The sequence below is a fragment of the Lepidothrix coronata genome, unplaced genomic scaffold (genome assembly GCF_001604755.1).
Source record: "Lepidothrix coronata isolate B3197 unplaced genomic scaffold, Lepidothrix_coronata-1.0 Scaffold94, whole genome shotgun sequence".
NCBI lineage: Eukaryota > Metazoa > Chordata > Aves > Passeriformes > Pipridae > Lepidothrix > Lepidothrix coronata.
In genome coordinates, this window is record NW_016690274.1 from 922,757 (window position 1) to 943,944 (window position 21,188).

A 21,188-nucleotide genomic window follows, 5' to 3' on the forward strand; every position below is an offset into this window, starting at 1 on the left:
AACCTATGGAGAAAAGAAAGAGGCATGGGGAGGAACTCTAAAGGTTAATGGTCACGCGGTGTGCTGGAGTGGCTGCCAGAGACAGGTATGCATGTTAATAGGTTTGATCCCAAATATAATATTTAATGGTAAGTTGTTGAAGATTTTTGTCTTAATGAGGATATTGGAGAATTTACAAATGCTTGTGAAATTAGTAGTTTTATTTTTGCAGGTTACTCTATCTAGTTATTTTTCTTGTAGGGCTGGGGGAGGGAGAAGGTAATGAGAAATGATGTTTGTGTTTTGAAAGATGTGGTTTTATTTGTTTTTATAGCAAGACTGAGAAGAAAATGAGAATTTTTGAGGTTTAGCTTTAGCAGGAATATGAGAACTTTTTAAATGTTCAGTGACTGACTCTTGTTCATTCAGTGGATTCTGCTTAGCTGAGTGCTGGTTATGAGAAACTTAGTTCGAAATCTTAGTGACTTTTCTGTCTAGCAAACAGATGTGTTAGGATGAGTTGGAGGGAATTTAAATTCTTAAGTGCATTTGTATTCACCCCCTGGCCTGAAGGCAGAAGAGATGAACACTTAGAGAAAACTGCACGGTCTTACTATATAGTTTTTCCTACACCAATGGATTTGACTGAATTAGTCATGCATTCTTGAAATTATGAGGACCTCTGTTAATGTGCAAGCTACAACAAAGCGAAGTGAGTCTAGCTTGGACTAAGTAAGAAACGAAGAGGTAGGTGCACACAATTGGAAACTGACAGGGAAACAGGGAAGGAATTGGCTGGATAGGAAGGATCAAAAAAATCTTCTATTTTTCCTTGTACTTTTAAGCTAAGCTGCTTTCAGCTCCAGAATAACATCCAGTTCTATACTGCTCAGCATGAGTGCTTCTAACAACAGATGTAGATAGGAAAAGTAGATATGTATTTGTTCATAAATGATGGAACCAATGTACTGGTCACCTCTTGTGGGGAAATCTATGTAATTATTAGTTAATAGCCGGCTTGTGATTTTTAATTTGGTGTTCTTATGGTCAACACCCGCTTCATCTGAGTTTGTCCTTGTATTCACACTCAATGTTAACATACCGAGCCACAGACACTCTGCTGGAGCTTTTATTGCTTATGTCAGCATTGTGGTTACGGGGTAACCTGTGTATTGACTTGCCAAGAGAAGCTGGAAAAGAATATGTCTGCAATATTTGTAGCCCATCTGTGTAAGTGAGGTTTGTATGGGGAGAACTAGTGGCTACCTAGTAAAACCTGTAATTCTCTAGTGCAGACTGGGTAGTAAGGAAATAAAGTTTTTTTTGAGGCCAAAGACTGACAAGGCCGCAAAACGAGCAGTGTTTGGTATTACCAACCAAACAGTGTTTCTAAGTCACATTCCATATATTTGGTGTTTTAATTTATAATAAATATTATAATTAATTATAGTAAAAGTGATCTGTGAAGAAGTTTAATGTAAAATTAGACCACACACTTTTCTAGGGAAAATATGTGAATTGTTAACTGGTTTTAATAATGTTTTGAGTCTATTGCCAGGAGTTGTTTAATCAGATAAGTTACGTGGTTTATGTTGCCTTTAAACTTGTTTTTCATTTTTTCTTTATATTTAGGGAATGTACATAAAATCAACTTATGATGGATTGCATGTAATTACTGGAACTACAGAAAATGTAAGTGAAGTAAATGTAGATTAACTCAGGCAGTAGCTTTGCTGAGTTAGTTTGACTTAGTTTTTGTTGTTTTACATATGACTTGTATGGTATTACTGCTTCTAATACTGTGTGATGCATTGTTTGTTTATCCATAATTTGTAAATATTTTGTGTCTGCATGTTTCAGGGTTAGTCAAATTAAGCCAGTTTCTGCAAGTTACATGAGTTAGTTCAAATGCTTGGCATTAAAATAATTACTTTCATAAGATATTGTATCGGCTGTTCTGAGCCCTTATGGTATCTTGCTTAACAGTCTTGGATGTGTTTGCTCTCTGCTGGCAAAGACAATCTCCCCTAATGGGAACATTTAGATGGTAGTGTGCTAAATTCAGTAATAAGTAATGAAATTAATGAGCTGTCCCGGCACAACATTACCCTGCAGAGTAGAAAGACTATGAACAAGTAAGACTTTTAAGAGTGGTCAGCTGGAAGGAAATAGTTGGTAGGGTAGGCAATTAGTTTTTTCTTCTTCTGTTTGTACACTGTGAGTCCTTTGTAGCAGAACCTTCATTGAAGGCTTCTGGGTAACCATGGAAGGAGTGGACCTCTAGCCAGAAGCTGAGGCTGGCAAGTGATGTTGTGGATCACAGCATCAGTCAAATATGCTGCTGTATGGGGGCAGTGACTGAAAGAAAGAAGAGCAGAGAAACTTGGCTTTTGCAGCAATGCTTTTTTTTATGAATAGGAAAGAACCAGTGGTTCTAGTTGTTACCCCTGCCAAGTCCAGGGACCAGGAGGAGAGCGTGGAAATCTGTGCTTGCAGTTCAGAGTGCAGAGTGAAACCTTTTATAGCTTTTATACTACTGTCATGGCATAACTCTGTATAGAATCTGCCACAAAGACCAGGCCCACTTTGACAGCAATTTCAACATCCGATGAATGTGAAAGAATGTCATGTTGACTGCTGACAAGCTGCCTCTGCATGTGGATCTTATTTTGGGGGCTGTATTTCTTCTGTAGCTTTGAGTGTTGACTTAAATGTCTGCTTTTTTTATCAACACTGATTCTTCCTTTGGAGCAACAGAACTTTGAAGTGACTGAGATCTGCAAACAACTGATGTCTTTATGGTGGCGTGGTATTGTTTAGATGACCCAGGCTGGGTCTTAGCTCAGTTTTCTTCATAGGTTTGGAATGGTATCTTAGTAACTATTCCCAGAAGCTGGTGTATGGGAATGCAGTGGAATTGCATCCCTAAACTGACAGTACTGAACAGTGGAAGGACTGGGGAAGTCTGTTTGGTACCAGTCAGCCAAGATTATTCCTGAGTTGTGCCATCTTACGTGTGACTTCCTGCGTCACATTGACCTAGATCTGAACTTTGTTCTTTCCTCTGTTTTCACATGTGATCCAAGTGTCTGTGCTGTGACCTGCCACTTGTTGTAAGAGTTCTCTGTTCAAGGGTCCCCCACTCTCCCTCAGATGAGCTGTTGGTCACCCAAAGGACAACTTGAAATGAGCTTTATTTTTTCCTAAACTTGATTTTGGCCCATCATTTTTTCATGATCTTGGTTGACTCGTATATATGCAGCTTTCCACAGAGGCATTTCCTTTCAGAGGAAGCAAGAAGACAATTAAGAAATGGGGTTACTCATGATAGCTGGAGCCTCCCATAAATTCCCACACGTTTTCTTCCCTTATTTATTCTTAGTTCTTTCTCATAAGAAAGTTATTGGAGCTCTAAAGGTGTGATAAGTCCTTAATCCCAGTGCTTAGTGCTGGAGTCACTAGGAAGAGCTGGACTGCTGACAGGTGGTTAGTCATGGGGTGAGGGGAATGGGTGGAGGATTTGTCCTGTGACGGGGGTGCAGTACATACCAAGGTTTGTGCTTTGGTACCCTTTGTGCTTTGGGTGTTGTCAAGGCTGATCAGAGTTGGTGTGTTATAGCAGTGAGACTGTTTTTAATAACTGCAGCAATAGCTGGTGCATTGCACCAGCTCTTGATAAATGTAAATATTGACATATTTATCTCTTCCTTGCTGATGGTTCCCCAGAGCTTAGGTTTCGTTCCAGGAAACTTGTATTTTAAGGTGTATTATTATTAGATAGGTATTTGAAAAATACTTGTCTATGCACACTGGATGTGTGCAAACATGTATTTTTATCTGTTGACCTTGATGCAGGCAGGCAGTTTGACATTAAAGTTGGAAGCTTTTATTTACATTAGGAAACAGAAAGGAAAAGTGCAATGGATCTGTCTTGTGGATTGGACGGTTTTTGGTCCTTTGTTCTGTACATTCAAAGTCTTAATGTATTTTTTTTTAGATCAGTGTACATTTATTTGAAAGCTGTTTAGGATAGTTACTGTGTTAGGGCAGAAACCCTCTTCAGTCCTCTCCCACTACTGTCTAAAACTAAGGTACAAACTGGAGGCAAAAGGACAGTAGAGACTGTCCCATGACTTAAGTACCATTTGGCCTGTAACAGATGTAGGCTACTATGCCTTCTTTCTTAAATAAATAATTTGATGAATTAATTTGCACTTCTGAAGTCATCAGCAGATGTGAAAATTATCTATACTGAAGAGCATTGCTGATGCAACCTTTGACTTAGCATGGTGGGGGTTGTTATGGGAGGGATGAAAAGCGCTGAAGCACATGACTCTTGTTTTCCTCTTTGTAGTCCCCTGCTGATCGCTCTCAGAAGATTCATGCTGGTGATGAAGTGATCCAGGTTAATCGGCAAACTGTGGTTAGTAACTAACAATGTTACCAACCTTCTCATATCCTTGCTCTGCAAGGCTTGCTCCCCACAGCTGCTGAGGGGGATGGGATCAGGAGGCGGTTCTGGTGTTTTCCTTATGAAATATCTGAGGCTTTTTAATGTTTTGTTTTCCAGACAGATTTTATTCTTTGGAATATTTTGATAAAGTAAATATGTAATATTTCAAGTTTAAATGCTGTATGCATCATATTAAAATCCTTCATGTTGTATTTAAGACCAGTTTTAAAATCTTTCTTAGAGTCCACTGAAATGCAGATAAAACCAGCTAAAAAAACTCCCAGTCATTTGCAAATGATTGTCAAATCATTTGCATCTGGGAACTTGGATATAATGATTACATTTTTGCTTCGCACAGGTAAGCAATGCCTTTCAATGGGAGAAAGAAATATGGCAAAAATAGTTCACTGTGAATCCCTGTGTTAGTCAATTTGAGCACATCCATGCATCCTTCTAGGACCAGAGCTAAAGTATAAAGAGCATTGCTTGATACCTCAGTTTAGTTTACAGCTTAAGTAGAGAACTTTCTTGGAAACAAAAATGAAGAACCGTGCAAAAAAGCAGCTTTCCTTTTTTTTTCTTAATTTTGACTCTTTTTGATGCCTTGTATATCTTCTAGGTTCATATTAAAACAGTTTGACTTGGGGGATTTGGGTTTTTCTTGTTTGTTTGCTTTCAGAAAAGAAATGCCAAATAAAAGATGTCTTTATTCTCTTCCAGGTTGGATGGCAGCTAAAAAATCTGGTGGCAAAGTTGAGAGAGAATCCTGCTGGAGTTAGGCTGCTGCTTAAAAAACGTCCTACTGGCTCTTTCCATTTTACTCCTGCTCCATTAAAGAACCTGCGCTGGAAACCACCCTTGGTGCAGGTGAGAGGCTGCCAGCTCCACTCTTATCTCAGGATGGGAATGCCTTGGTTGCAGCTCAAAAAAGAGAAATCCCAGAAATGCTCCCAGGTACTCAAGTTTAACTACAGATCAAGGAAGGTTAGGTGAAATGGCTGTCCTTTTCTGATTCCGAGATAAAAGGAAAATGTTCTTGCCTTTTTCTTTTTTATTTTTCCTCTCTTTTCCTTAAAAACAGATAATGCCCTCTTGGTACACAAACGGACTAGGTGTGCTGAATATTTTAATCAGTCTACGTGTCACTGGGAGAACTTATCTGAGGAGAAACTGCTGAAACTGATGATATGTATGGAATTCATCAGCATGGAGCAATAAAGGCTTTCTCTATTTAGCACAGTAATAAGTTTTTGCCGAAATAACTTAGATTATTCCATATATTTGTCCTCTTTTTAGATGGGAGTGTTTTTCAAGAAGTCATTTAAACTACGTGTTTAAATAAGATTAGGTCGTCGGGAGATTCCCAGATTGGCTACTGAGCAGATAAAGAAAGTGTGTTAATAATTATTAAATAACCATGTTGAGGAATGGCTTGTTGCGTTAGGAAGCTTAAGGTTTAATGCTTATAGAAGGAAACAACCGAACTGAATTTAAAGTGATTACGTGAAATGAATAAAATCAGGGAGAGTTCCCATTCCTACTCCTATTGCGATACAGGTCTCCCTACAGCTGTGAGGGTAATTTATCAACCTATGAAATACCAGTGGCTATGACAAGTCTTGATGAAGGCAGATTTCTCTCAAACTGAGTAGAAGATGCGTACTTGACTACTTTTCACATCCTTCCTTTCACCAATGCCTGTGTCTTGTTTTTGTGGCATCATTCCTGACGTGTGCAACCAGTGTGAAGAGCTGAGGTGGGCTGGCATATAGGCTATACCAAGCAGTGTTTCCTTAGGGGAATGAGAGATTGGAGAAGCCTGTTGACCGTTCTGGGGTTCTGCACACTGACCAGTAAAAGGCGGGTGCTTGTGCAGGGGTGCTGTTAACTAAGTGGACAGAGTGAAAGCCTGGACACGTCCTTACAAAAAAGGGAGAGTGCAGATCTCTTGCCTGACAAAGGTGAAAGGGTCTTTGAAGCCTTTTCTCTCCTGGAGACAGACAGGAGCTTGGCAAGATACTGAAAATATAGAAGTGAGCCACAAAGATGAGCAATGCCAAATCTATTTTTTCTTTGCTTCCCTGACTGTAGTTATATCTGTTGATCCAATTTATGGTGAACTTTACCATATTCCTGTTTATGCCTCAGGCTTTGGACTGTATGGAATAAAGGTAGCGTGGGCTGGCTTTGCAAGGTTTGCCAATCACATATTTTTTAAATAAATTATGTTCTTTTAATGCATTTAAAAATAGAAGAAGGGGTTTTGTCTCAGTTGCTTTTTTTGGAATTTACAGGAAAAATATAACTGGAAACAGCAAAATATTCTTGAGCAGTGGATTACCCATGATAGGACTTCTGCAGGAGGGACTACAAAGCTATCCAAAACTGGGGGTGAAGGAAAATGTAACTTCTAGGAGTTTTTAATGTGTTCATACAGCATGGAGATAATAGTTCACTAGGGGATGAAAATGGTACTATTGATTATTAAATTATCTTTTTGCGAATGATAAATGAATGCTCGGATGTCTGATAGCTGTCTAACATTTCAGACCAGTCCTCCACCAACTTCAACTCAGTCACCAGAAAGCACCGTGGATACCTCACTGAAGAAAGAGAAGCCAGCCATTTTGGATCTGTACATACCCCCTCCACCAGCTGTTCCATATTCTCCTCGGTATGCAAATAAACATGCACTACTGAACAAAAAACTCCTTCATTACACTTGTTTCTGAGCTGGCTTGCTATTACAACTCTGTGCAGATTAGCTTGATGAAACTGTAAATCTCAGACTTTCTTCTAGTTGCCTGAATGAATTGTATTGCTTAAACTTATGCTTAAATGCATACACTACCAGGATTGTAATAGGTTTTATTGCTAGAAGGTTATTGTGTGCCACATAGATCAGAGTTGTTCCCAAAACACAAACAGATGTCACCTCAGGTTCTGTTTAAATCCACCGCAGCAAGAAGTAAATTTTATCTGTAACTTTTTTCACTGTTGAATTTTTTTTCTAGCAGGTTAAGTAACTGTTGTGGGAGTTAGGATAGAAAAGAATATAACATTAAATTGTTAAACTTGCAAGTTGTTTAAAACAGGAATGTTCCCACTGAAGGGAAGGGAGAGTCAATACGTCAACTTTTATTTTTTTTATGCTGTGGTGTAAGCTATAAAACTGCAGACCTGTGTACCCAGCAGGCGGGGGGTGGTGCATATGGTAAGGCTAACTGTTGTTTGTTCTCAAGTCCATGTTGACTCATGCCAGAACCCTGCCAGCTGATCTTGGAAGGTGATGGAAAAAAAAGTTTTCAGGCAAGACGTGAAAGGCAGGCATGCTTTCTGGCCTGCGCCAACACTTTAGGTTACATGTAGACAGCCCAGCACAGGAACTCTGACCTTTTGCTGCAGGACTTGTGGGAGGGCATTTGCCTCCTGTCACATAAGGGCTGTGACAGAGACTGAGGTTCTATTACTGCAGTCTTTGGGGCAGGACTGGGAGGAGAGTTTCTCCAAGGTAGGGTCTCTACTGAGTTGGATGCACCTTGACATGCTCTCTCCCTGGTTGTATGGTTACACATGTTCAGTTCTTTTAAAAAAACCCCAAAACCTCAAATCTTTTGGCATAATAACAAGCATATAGATTTAGCAGATGAATGTCTTAGTCTTTTCGTTAAATTTCAAGCACATTGGTGAGTTACATGCATGTTTATCTTTCCTAAAGAGGCACAAAATGATATTGAGCTTCAGATGCCTTTAGAGCTGAATCTCTGTTGACAAGGAAGGAAATAATAGTACGAGCTGTAAAACTTATCCTGGATGATGCATGGAAAGGGGACTTAACTTTGACTTTTAAAGAAAGTGAATGTGGGAAGTTGTGGCAGGCAGGAAGAGAAGAAAGGGCGATTCTTTTGCTTTCTGTTTGGCTATTTATTTTAACCTCTGCATGTTTTGATTTTTTTTCTTGAAACGGTGGTGCATTTGTGTGGTGGTTGCTTTCCCCCTCTCCTCCTCTCACTATCATCCTGTTCCTTTCCCTTCCTGGTGTGGATCTTCTCTGGTCCATGCTGGGAGGCAGAGAGCAGTGTTTGTTTTCCCTCCCTGTGGCACAGTCTCCACGTGGTGGTGGTGTAGGAGAGCTCTCCATAGACATACAGTTGTGATGTAACATTGGAGTCCAATTTGCAGTCTCTGAATTTCCATAAATAGCTCCTTCCCATTAGTGGAGGGCTGGAAAAGTGGTATGTGCTGGCTGGGGGCTGCTGTGAATACTGGGGTATATATGTGCTTAGGCAACCAGCTGTGTACTTTGATGCCTGACTGGGCTAATGGTTGCTTCAAGCAATAGGATTGTAGCATGTACAGGGAAAGGAAAAAAAACCAAACAGGCAAATCTTAAGTTGGAGGGTAGCTTCTCTTGCAAAAGTACTTGCAGGGACATGTTCTAAAAATCGCTGTTCCTGGCTTTGGGAATGAGAGATTGTTCTGGGAAGGGAGTTCCTGCAGAATTTAATCAAAATCATATATGCGTATATATGTATGTATGCGTGTAGGTATGTATATACGCACGCATATGTATATATGTGTGTGTATATATATACACACTCTGAATCTATTATTGGAACTCTCAAGGAGGGAGAGAGAAAGTGGTAAATATTCAGTGACAGTTATTGCTCTGCTACAGTGACTGAAAACCATAGTCCCTCAGAGTTGTTGCCATGACACAGAGATGGATAAATTTGTGTAGCGCTCCTGATTCACAGCTGCATACTGAGCAGGCAGCGAATCAGGGGCTTTGATGCCCTCAGGTCAGAAAGATTTCATTTATCAAAATCTTTTGCATGAGTGGAACCTCTAAACTTCTCTGTGTGTTAAATTCCTGGCTTGTTAACGGTGAATATGGCATAAGGCAGGTAGCTTTCTCTTCTGACTTGTTTTTTTTTTTTTCCCAACTTGTTTACAGCACAGTGCCAGTTGTCATGAGCATGACTGGGTGCTAGAAATGTGTTTCAAACCTAGTCATGTCTGAAGTGTTAAACTCTTAAATTACTAACTGAGGTGACATGTCCTTTCAGAGATGAAAAGGGGAGTTTTGTGTATGGAGGAGGCAACAAACACAGTCAACCATTAACTGGGTCCAAGGGGGCCGAGTCTCCCAATTCTTTTCTGGATCAGGAGAGTCGAAGACGAAGGTTTACTATTGCTGATTCAGATCAGTTGCCTGGGTATCCTCTGGAAGTAAATATCCTACCAGCCAAGATGAGGGAAAAAACACAGTCCTATGGTGAGTTTATTCCTCTCTCATTATCACTGTTATGATAAGTGCTTTGGTCAGTTTGAAGTGATTTGTGTTAGAAAACTGTTCATTAGACTTGATGGGTGGGCCTTCTCTGCAAATTGTAATTGAAATTACACATCTGAAATAATTTCACTTAAATGCCGTTATTTCTGTAATGAGTGTTGTTCAGCTGGGCTCTGCTGCTACAGATGGCCATTTCTATGTGTGTTTTGGTTATAACATTGTGTCCACTGCTGTAAATGAGCAAGTGTGTTCAATCAAAGCTGTTCAATCTCAGCACATTGATCTCTTATTATTGATACCACCAGTGGAAGTATCTTCAAATATTTTTTTTCTGCAATTTGAACTCCTTATTGCTGTATCTCTCCCTTTGTTTAATTGTGAAAAGTATCAATTTAAAAATTGTTTTCCTTAACCTTTTGTAATTCCTCACAACCTTCTATGTTGCCTCTAGGAAAACCTCGTCCATTGTCAATGCCTGCTGATGGAAGTTGGATAGGAGCTGCAGAACGCTTCTCTAGGCCACGAGGATTAGGGAGAAAAGGCAAGGTTTTAGGTGTCATCCCTCCTTCTCTTCCCTTCCTTTCCAAAATTTTCTTGGGGTGAACTGCATGAAAGTGTTTAAATTAGGAACGGAGGACTATGGTTTGCATATTGCTGAGCTGATCCAAGGTGACAGTTGTTGGTTTTAGCAGGAATGCCAGATGGTAGTTGTGAAATTTGTGAGGCTATTCAGTGCTGGGACTCAAACTTTTTCCTGTCTTGGAATTCTTGTGAGCATTAAAAGTAAGCTAGAATGACTAGGGCAGATCTGTACTTGTCTGTTTATAGACAAGTATTGTTCTTACACAAATCTCTTTCCCTTTCTTCTGAATTTAATATTGATTGTAAAACTACCTTTTTAATAAGTCTTTCTGTTTCTTTAGCTCACTGTGGAGGCTGTTGTACAAGCAAGCTTGTTCTCTAAATGTAAAATGTAGGGCCTTTTAGAAGTTGCTTTTTACTGTGACTCCTGCTAGAAAACAACATATTCTGCAGACATCACTGAATGGGAGAGACAGAAGCTCGTAACATTGGGTGTTAGGTTGGGTGGCTTTTTTTTACTTGCTACACTGTCCTTCTCTTCCCATCCCCTTTTTCATCTGAAGGGCTATTTGAGTACTATTAGAGTGGGAAATAAGGATGAGTAGTTTCTTCTTGAAAGGAGTTATGAAAGCTAATGTGTAATTCTGCGTAAAATAGATGCTGAATTCTATTATTGTAATGCAAAAATAGGAGTCCATAAGCAGTATAAACCTGGAGGGATATTAGAAGCAAGCTAAGTAACAAGTCTAACAGAGCAATCACCGGGTGGCAGGGCTGGTTTCTGTATGTATGGTTTTTTGTTTAGTTTTGCTTTTGTTTTTTTGTTGACTTTTGTTAATACTTGAAATGTACCTAAGTGCTGAAGGCTTGTATGTAAGCTGTACTGAATCACATCCAAAGGCCTGCCTAGTCCAGTAGGATGCCTCTAGCAACAACTGCCACAATCAGCTGTCTAAGGAAGAGTAAAAACAGAGAAAGCGTCACAAATCACTGGTCAGAACCAATTATCAAAATTAATTTCTTTTGTCCAGAGTAATATTTGTATCTTTTAAGTTACTCATGAGTTACATTGAGAAAAATATGGATTCAACTCTGGTCTCTTCAGCGTTTTGAATAACATGTTACAAGACAGTTTGCTAGGTCTCACCCATGATAATGATTTGCATGATGGTAGTCTGAACTAGCATTTTTGGTGTGTGTAAATCTGGAATTTAACAGTCAAATGGTATCTTCTCTGTGTATGGATTTATTTTCTTGTTATTTGTGTTACTTAAAAAAAAATATTAAAGAAGCAAATAGCTATGAATCTATTGATAGCTGCTTATGTTGAGGTGGGTTATGAAAAATAACCAAAATCTAGAGAATTTGAAGTGTAACCAGAATATTTTTTATAAAAATAGAAAGTGTTAATGGAGGGGTTTGAAGTCATTAATAATTGTTTTTTCTCCTCCTGTTTGTACAGGTGAAGATGTCCTCTGCAGGTACTTCAGTAATGAAAGGATACCCCCAATCATTGAAGAAAGCCCCTCCATGCAGTACCCCCTCTCCAGGCCAGTGTCTGACAAGCAGTTAGTGAAGGGAACGGATTATATTCGAGGCAGCAGGTGTTTTATGAATACAGACCTCCACAACAGTGCAACGATTCCTTTTCAAGAGGAAGGTGCTAAAAAATCGTCGGTTACATCATCCACAAAACACTCCTCTGCAGAACCCTCGCTGCTGGTCAGTTGGATCACAAGATTGAAATTGTTGACTCACTGACTATTGTCCACAGCGCTGTTACCAAGTGCCTTTGCTCATCGATCAGGCTTCTCTACTTTTCAGCTTAACTGACGCATAGTGACTAATGCGGTATTCTTTTCCTGGAGAACCTTACATTTTTGCCTTTTTGTGACTTTTGACAGATCAGAGGGTGTCATAGTGCAAGGAGGGAAAAAAGATAAAGATCAAGTTCCTCTTCCTGGCCAAAAGCTGAAGGCGTTTATTCCCATGGAAATAAGTAGAATTCAGTGAGATAGAGGCCACACATGACCTGGAATGTGCATAGTGACTCAGAAGAAAGAACTGTGTTACCGTGAAGTCCAGTGGCACTTTAGTTGTCTGAATGCTCAGAGACTGGTGTGACTGGCTGGGTGTCAGAGTATAAAGAGCTCAGCACAAGTTGCGTTGTGTTGCTCTCCTGACCAGGAAAGATAAGCAGAGAAACAGTGGTTTTGTGCAACTTACTGATGCTGTTGCAAATACTGCGTGAGATCAACCTTGTGAGGAAGCAGTAATAGTGTTGCTGTTCTTTCTCTGATACCAGAAATTCTATGAAGGCTTAGGAAGAGAGTTCTCTCATTCAGAGATTTTAGGAAATTGGACTAATTTAATTATAAATCAATCCAACCTGATATATAAACTATTTTATTGAAATCACAGTAGAAATAAAGAGCACTGAACAACTGCAGTGCTTGTCTGTAAAGGTATATGGTTTGCTACAACATGCCAAGGAAATGCATCTGTAGAGGTGGTAAAAGAATATATATTTTTTTCCTTAATTGTTTAAGAATGATTTGCTGTTAACCAAAGTAACCTTTTAAAGACAGTCCTGTTGGACTTATGAGAACTTTTACAATGGTTCAGTTTTTGAATGATGTGTTGTTTTTATGAAAAATATGTGCTATCATACACCACAATTGTAAGACATCTGCTATTTTCTATATAGCTCAAATCTTTACACCTCCAGAATTTTGAAATAGCATTGGGTATTTTGGGAGGAAAATAAAACTTGTTTAACAAAAGAGGGTGATATTAAAGAGGTATTGTTCAAAACAGAATGTACATAGGACTGCTAGTATGCAAACTTAAAAAAAGTTTAAAGTAATTTAAGTGTTAAATATAGTTGTATATATTTTTTACACTTAAGCAGATACTGTTTGTACCTTCCTGTATTGCAGTACTGGGCACAGCTTAGTCAAATGAAAAGTTTTTGTGTTCCCTGCTAATTATAAGACTAACTATTTTTGTAGATGATACATTGCCAACAGCCTTTACTCCTTTGGTCTTGCTGAAAAGAAGGATTTGTATTTAATAATTGGTGGGTAAAGAGGGGAGTTAAGTACCAGTTTTCCCTTTGGACTGGGGCAGGAATCACATGCGATAACATGAGTGTTAAAAACACTATAATCTGGCTGTGAACATGTGACCATTCTGTTGCAACAAGCTTATGAAATTGTGCTACAGCCCCGCAGAGAGACACAGGGTGTTTCAGTTCTCAATTAATTATGTTTGATTGTGAGTGGTGATTTAGGTGGGGGCTGGTTTGGACCTTTCTAATCAAAGCAGATTATAATATGTCCATCTTGTGGCACTCTTCTCCACTGCCCGAGATGGCAATCTGTGCTAGAGATGTGACCAAACACTGCTGCAATGCAGTTGAACCCTAGAACAGTTTGGTTCTGCCTCCAAGAAGAAGGCTGAAACTGCCATGTTGTGGGCACTGTGATGTAGTATAGTCCAACCTCAAATTGACTGAACTGTTTTAAAGTAAATCACAGTTACTAGATCAAAGATGTTGTCTAAACAAGACTTTTAAAATGGAAATTTTGCTCATCTCCAGTGTCCTGTTTTCCACAGTTTAAGAGTGCTCTATAGTTTAGGGGTAAAAAAAAGTCCCACAGATCTAGGAATAAATCACAGTCAATATCTTTCTGGCATAACCTGAGAAAAATGTAAGTAACAAGTTAGAAACTGCTATTATGCAGAAACCTGGCTTATCTCTTGGTATCAAAGGTACATGTATCTGTTGTATCAAAAACTATGCCTAAGCTGACTTCCCTAATTAGTACAACATACATATCCAGATATCCTGTCATGGTACAGCAGTCCACACTACTCTAAATACTCTGTCACAGCGGCAAAACAACACAGTTAAGTGGAAAAGATCATAAATCCCATGAAAATGAAAAAGAATATTTAGTACTCCTGCATATATGTATAGTGAGGAAGGTGTACTTCAGAAATAGAGAGCAGGCTTCTATTTTAGTCTGTAGAGTATTTGCAAGGCAGTACCTTGAATGTTCCCTTACATAACTGTTGCAAGAAAATACTATTTTAGATAGTAATGTGCAAGAGGAAATAAGACATAACTATGAATACTAATGGCTTGTAGAGACAGAGTTCAGGGCAATTCTTCAAGCCATGTGTTTCCTCTATTATTATGGATAATTAAATTAATCAGTGTTTGAATTCTGGATGACCAAAAGAGGTGAACAGACTACTGTATTATACTAATTTTATGCTAATCAATTAACTGATAACCTTTTCTTCCTCATAAGCAGGGCTTGTTTTAAAAACAACATATTCCATAAGGTGTGTGCTCATTGAACAGAAAGAGAGGAAAAAATAAAAATCTAAAACTTAGCCAAACGAGGAAACAGATGATGAAGACTAGTTTTATAGTTGGAGAGGATAAAGAATTTTCTTCTTGCATATTTTTTTTGTCCAAATCTTATGTCCTATTTTATTACATTGCCAGCAGACAGCCTTCACAAACTGCTCTATACCTGCAGCCACATCCTGAATAAACCAAGTTAAACCCCTCATCAGGCTTCAACTTAGACTTTGAGCTCAAACCTTTTTTTACTTCTCTGGGAGGTTTTGCTTCCCTAGGAGTTTTTCTGTATTCATCAGTCAATTTTGGGAATATCTTACACATGATGGACAGCAGGGCTCTTGTGTGCATGCATATGCAGAAATGCCTTTGCCAGCAGGATTGGTATCTTGAAGGAAGGTGTTTGTTGTTTGTGTTGCTTGTGTTTTCTGCCCTTAAATAAGTGCTACTTCTCCTAGCTTCCACTCTACGTCCTAGTGCACCACCTCAGAGTGTGAGTTAGAAATACTCGTGTACAAGTGTTAGGAAACAAGTGTTAGGTCCTTTGCAGTACTCTGACTTTGTCCTGCTGTACAGCTGTAGCTTCTTTTTTCTCTGTAGCCCGAGTTTTCCTTTGCACATGCTGTGGTGATGGAGCATGTGCTTTTTGAGGCAATCACATATGAATGCTTTTGTCACCTTGCAGAATGTAAGGTTTTTATAATGGACAAGAGCTCTCAAGAAAGCCATTGACTTACACTAAAATACAGAAAGAGCATTCCAAAAGGACTCAGCTTGTAGAATGAAGAAAGAGGGGCCAGGCTAAGCTACATATATTGGTCCGTGTTGTGTTGAACGCTGTTTCAGCTGCATGGCAGTAACTCTCAAAGAAAGCAACTCACACAAGTGCAGCACGCATGTACTTCTGCTGCATTTGTATGATGCTAGAATATGAAACAGTCATTCAAAGTAGTTATATATAGTTCCACACATGGTACTTGAGCTGTAATATGTATAACAAAAGCAGTCAAGAGCTGCTGTCAATATGTAATTTCACCAAATTCTACTGCCCACACTGCTGCTGCATCAGTTTAAAATAGTATGCCCTCTTTATCCTGTTGCCTGCACAATGCAGACCCAGCTCTCTGGCAAGTCCCTAAACATCAGTTTTGTCTTCTTTTGTGATAGTGGTGAGATTGTGTCATTCTCATGGGGCCTCATGCAGTGATCTGAAAGCTTAGTTTGGGTTTTTCTGGACTTAGTCCAAAAGTGGAAGGTCAAATTTAAGAACAGTATTACTGAACCAGTATTACTTTGAGTTGGGATTTCTTTTTTATACATACTAAATATGAAACAGGGAGGAGCTGTCTGTTGCACGTACTTTGCCAGAAGGAGGAAAAATAAGGATTACATATTCAGTGGAGGTAAAAACTCCAGATCTTTGGGTGTCCTCCAGTTCTTGCCAGTGTGAGAAATGTGTTTGTTTTAGCATGACATAGAATAGATGTAAACATTTCTTTTTAAACCTCTCTGTGTGGCCACCTCAGTTGTTCAGGATAATGTAAGCCACTGACTTTCTCCCTTAAGTGGTTATAGAGTTAGCCCAATATATTTTTTTGGGAGAGGACAAAGATACCTTTTCTTAGACAAATACATGATTGATTAACTGGGTATGGAGACAGAGGAATTAAGCATAAAACTAGTGCTGGAGAGTGCTGATTTATTGGGAGAATCCTTGGGATCAGTTTAAGACTGTGGTTCCTGTTTGTTCCCTGGGCTCTGGTGAGGATGAACGGTTCACTATGCATCTATACAGGGTTACAGTTTGGCAGCTAGGCAGCAGCCAAGGAATCAGAGAACAGCCCAGTCCAATTTACTGTGCTATCTCCAGCAAAGTGGGTTAGTTGTTCGGGCTTCTTTGGTTTTGATTTTTTGGTTGGTTGCTTGTTTCCCTTCCCCTGTCTCCATAAGTGTAGCCCTCCTTCAGTAAAAATGGGCCAAAGTAGGAACTGTTGAAATGTACCTGCGGAGCAAACACAACAAGATCCTGATGAAGCAGTGGGCTGTGCTTGCTGATGAGGCCAAGCTGCCATGTGTTTAGATGTGCTCTGGGAATGCCTTTGCAGCAAATGAGCCTCAGACCTTGTGACTTTTGCTTAGGGACTTTTTTGTTCAGGCAATATTTACTGAGAGGCGTAGAAAATGCCACAGTCTAAACTGATATATGTATTTAATGTTCTTTCCCCAAGTAATCATGTATCTCAATGTTACCTAATAATGGGTTTTCCTCTTCCATCCCCCATTAGCTGTTTTCAGTACAAATGTTTCTCAGGAAATCCTCCCATATTTCCAGTGTAAATGTTAATAATTCCAAGTAGTCACAAATGGACCATAATATTTTCAACTGTAAAAAAACAAAAAAAACCCCAAACAAACAAAACCTCAAAACCAAAGCACAAGAAGAAACACTTTTTCTACCTTGTGAATAACAACTTTATGAATAATAATGAAACTAAGGATTTTTACTCAGGTGAAAGATCAACCAGACTTTAGTGGCTGCATCTTGGGTGATTTGTTTGATTTTATTACATGATAGTAGGAAGTGAGGCCTGTAGTTCAGGTATTGTAGATTCTTGCAGAGCAAGGTGTTTAAATTTGTCTCCACAGAACCTGACCAAAGGCTTTCTTAGGTGTAATGCAGCTTCTCATAAGACTGTCTTCCCCAAGCCCACTGAATGTCCCATTGAATATGCAGAAGTCTTAATCATCTGACATAGTTCTTGACCATTTGTTTCTGGTGAGAAGTTGATATAAGTTGCTATAAGTGAGTAGGATGAGAAGAAAATACGTGATGTCCAAAATTAATTATTTCCCTTTCTGTATGTCCTTCTTCCTCTTTGACATTCTCTCCTTACACTAAGGCCAAGGGACTTTCCAGGAATTTATTGCACAAACAAAGAGCTATAAATCCTTTTAATATTTATAGCATAATCTAGTTTGTTTTGATGTCTGAGATAGTTTTGGCCAGAGCTTTCCAGTAAAAATAGCACAGCCCACAAGACAGTATTTCCAAGCTCTTGATTCTTTTAAGAATTCCTCTCTGCTTAGTAAACTGTTGGCTTATACTCTGCTTTGAAGCTGCTTAGACCACCCCAAGCAGTCCTTGGCCTTTTAGGTCCAAACACATTGGCTTATCACTGGACAGGAAGAAAGGTCTGTGTTTTTTCCTTGCTTGGAGTTTTTTAACTCTGGATTTGCAGGTCACATTGGAGAGATGGATGCAGACCTACCACAGAGGTCTTCTGTCTTTCCCTGCCTGCCCTCTCCTGCTGTCTGTGCAGTGACTAGGCGGGATGGAGGGACAAGAAGGCAAGGAGGAATCCAGAAGCTAAAGTAGCAGCCCCTCTCTTCCCTTCTTCCTGCTTAGGAGATGAATGGCAGGCCTCTGATTCACCTCTCAAAACATGTTTAGAAAGGTTTTGGTTTTGGTTACAGAGGAGATGAGTAATTGTTCAGGTATGTTTTTAGAAGTAATAAAGACAGGAAATACGAATGTTTAGGATCAAGTGGACATAATTGTTTCCCTCGGGATGCTGCTGCGTGGGGCTGGGCATTAACCCTTGAAGCAGCAGGCTCCATGGCGCCCTCTCCTGCTGTCACTGCTGCAGCTCTGTAGCTTTCTTTCAGGGATGGGCTGGATTTTTACTGTCAGCTTTCTGCTGCCTTGTAGTTAAGTATGGGATTTCCTTCCTCTCCCAGTGTGGCTTTTTTGTGAGCTGGGAGCCAGGTGAGACTCTCTTCCCATTAGTAGGGAGAGAGGAGAGCCTGGTGTGGTGTGTTGGCTCATACACCTGGTTCTCATTTCTTGTGGTCGATAAGCTGTACTTGATTGCTGTGGCTGTGGTCCTAATGAGTTGTAGGTCAGAACTACCTTAAGGGTGTACTTGAATAGCAAATGAATCTGGGACTGGAAAACTAAAAAAAAACAAACAAACAAACAAAAAGAACCCCACCAGAATAAAAGGCTAATGTGACAAGATACATGAGTTGTTCTTTGATTTGCAAAGTTTGTTTTCTTCTGGAAGTGTGGGAACATTGTGGAGGGATGAATGTGTTGCACAGTGTTACTGCAGAGGTAATGTGAGGGAGCCATTGTTTAAAAACCGAAAAGGCTTGGCAGCACATGAGCTCCAGGTATGGCACAGGCAAGTTTCATCTGGTACTGCACAGAGAGGCTTTTATTAAGATGAAGTGGACCAGTAAGCTGGGCCTATCGGAGACAGGCAGTGAGGCAGACACCCCAAGGTGCTCACTCCCTGGTGAATCTGGCCACAAGAAATGTGTTTGACATGCTACTGCCTGGGGCTGGCTTCTGTCCTTGGAATGGATGTGGTCTCTGTGTGGGAAATAAGGCCTCTAGCAGAATGTAGAAGAGGCTCAGGTTTTGGTATCATGACTCATTTTCCCAGTGGTTGACCAAAGAGCAGGGGGCGTGATAGGGAGCTGTCGTGAGATGTACTCCTGTTGCTATTAAGAATTGGCAGGGATTGAAAACATATATCACCAGAAATTTGAAGTTCAGAAAGCCTGGACCACCCACGGTAACCAAAGCACATGACATCTCCCATAGGTCACTCCTGCAAATGGGAATTTTTGTTCTAGTTTGCAATGAAATATTTGATGTTTTCAAAATGTAGAAGATTTCGGGCACCCTCTGGTCTCACTGTTTACTGCTCACATAGCTGGCTGTGAGAGGAGACATCTTGGCAAGGGTGGCCAACTCTGGTAGTGTTGACTCAGGGCAGGAGCTGTGAGGTGAGAGCTGCATCAAGCGGATTAGTTTGATACAAGCTTTTCAGGTTGGACGTGTGTAACAGATCTACATCTTAACAGGAAGTGGAAGTCAGTTATAAAATCACAAAAAACGTACAAAAAACATTAGTGGAATAAGAGATGCTGCCAAAACATGGTTTTCTGTTGCTTTCCAGTATTCTTGCCTAGCTTGCACTTCTAAGACAAAGTCCCAGGTGGTGCCCTAATGAAAAGTGGCACACTAGGTGAGACCCCCTTTGTTGTTCAAAGCACCAGGCCAAGCAATGTTTCTGTTAATTTTCCTGTATGTCTTGAGTGACTTCCAGTGATGACCAGTCCATTCAGTCTGTTGCCACCTTTTCCTTTTGCTCAAGGTGCCCTTGCTGAGCACCTTAGAGCAGTTTCTGCATTGTCACACTTGTGTGCGTGCAGAAGGCAGTGTTGTGTTCAATGTGCTTGTGCTGCTTTTATACTTGAGTATAAATAAACATTTCTTCTGCTAAGTTAACAGGGCTTAGCAGAAGAAGTCTGCAGCACTAAGTCTGATCCTTCTTTCTACTTTTTGTGTCAAATCTGGTTAGTTTACTAAGAGCTGTTTCTGATTTATGACTGAAGAGGTGAAATGAAAATAGGATCTTGTTGATGAAGAGGACTCAAGTGAACATTTGAACAAATGGGTAAAAGCCAAGGAAATTAGAGAAGTAAAACCAGGCACTAATTCTTTTTCTTTGAGCAGTGTTAAACATAAAATACACCGAGTAAATGTGTGTGTGTTTTGCATTTGTGTGAGTTTTTTATCTCAGCCTGCTCTCTGGAAACTCTTAAGATTATTCTCCTACAAGTTTCCAGACAATGAGCTGCAGGTAACTGTGAGAAACTTATGATCAAGCTGCTCCTTATTGTGCTGTTGTATTCTGGAAGAGCAGACTTCTTGCAACATCTGGCTTTTCTGTTCCTTCCCAGCCCTCCCACTCTAAAACCAGTGCACATCAAGTCAGGTGGCTTTCAAAATTATGAGCTTGTCACTAGATCCTCTTTTCATTGTCCTGTTTGGTGCAACTTTTGAGAACAATATCAAATGGATTTTTAAAGGCTGCAGATGCTGCAGTACATAAGCACTGGGAGATGTAACTATCTACAGGTTTGAGAACTGGAGCCATTGTAAGGTAACAGATACACTGCTTTATTTAAGATGAAAAGTTGTTCTTCGAATAGAAATTGGGTTATGTACTTGGACTATTAAATACACATTTGTTTCAGAAATGCACAAAGTGCCATTTGTGTGCCACTTAGTAAAGTTCACGTGGAAAAGCTGAATCATCCAAGCCATCTGAATGATGCACACTATTCAGTAGTTGTTTTCTTCAGCAGGCAGCTGGTGATCTCTCTTCCTGTATTTGGGGCTTGAGTGGGGGAGGAAAAGGAAGGCAGGAGTCTCTGTGGGGGGGAGACCTGTTGGTTCATATGTGCAAACTTTATGATTTTCCTGAGAGATCTCTGAATTTGTGGTAAGTTAAAACTATATTTAGAGAAATGAAGAGGCAATATATGTTGCAATTGTGTTATAAAGTGTTTTATTTTAAAGTAATAATGCTTTATACATTTTTTAAGCACGATTTGCTTGTTATATTTGAAGCAGTGCTTCATGGGGAAGACATGGGAGTTGTGCTAGAGCTGGGGATCGTTCAGACTGGATGGCTTCTTTGCCTTCT

General features: G+C 39.8%; 1 protein-coding gene across 1 annotated transcript in view; it reads left to right on the forward strand.

Moving 5' to 3' along the window:
- CNKSR3 (CNKSR family member 3) overlaps positions 1-18,615 on the forward strand; it is a 64,643-nt gene extending 46,028 nt beyond the window's left edge. Inside the window, exons 7-13 of the mRNA XM_017822032.1 lie at positions 1,612-1,671; positions 4,334-4,402; positions 5,153-5,299; positions 6,982-7,106; positions 9,502-9,710; positions 10,180-10,269; positions 11,773-18,615. Of these exons, the coding sequence (XP_017677521.1) occupies positions 1,612-1,671; positions 4,334-4,402; positions 5,153-5,299; positions 6,982-7,106; positions 9,502-9,710; positions 10,180-10,269; positions 11,773-12,071 (999 nt within the window). The 3' untranslated portion in view covers positions 12,072-18,615. The remainder of the gene's footprint in view (positions 1-1,611; positions 1,672-4,333; positions 4,403-5,152; positions 5,300-6,981; positions 7,107-9,501; positions 9,711-10,179; positions 10,270-11,772) is intronic.
- The last annotated feature ends 2,573 nt before the right edge of the window (positions 18,616-21,188 follow it).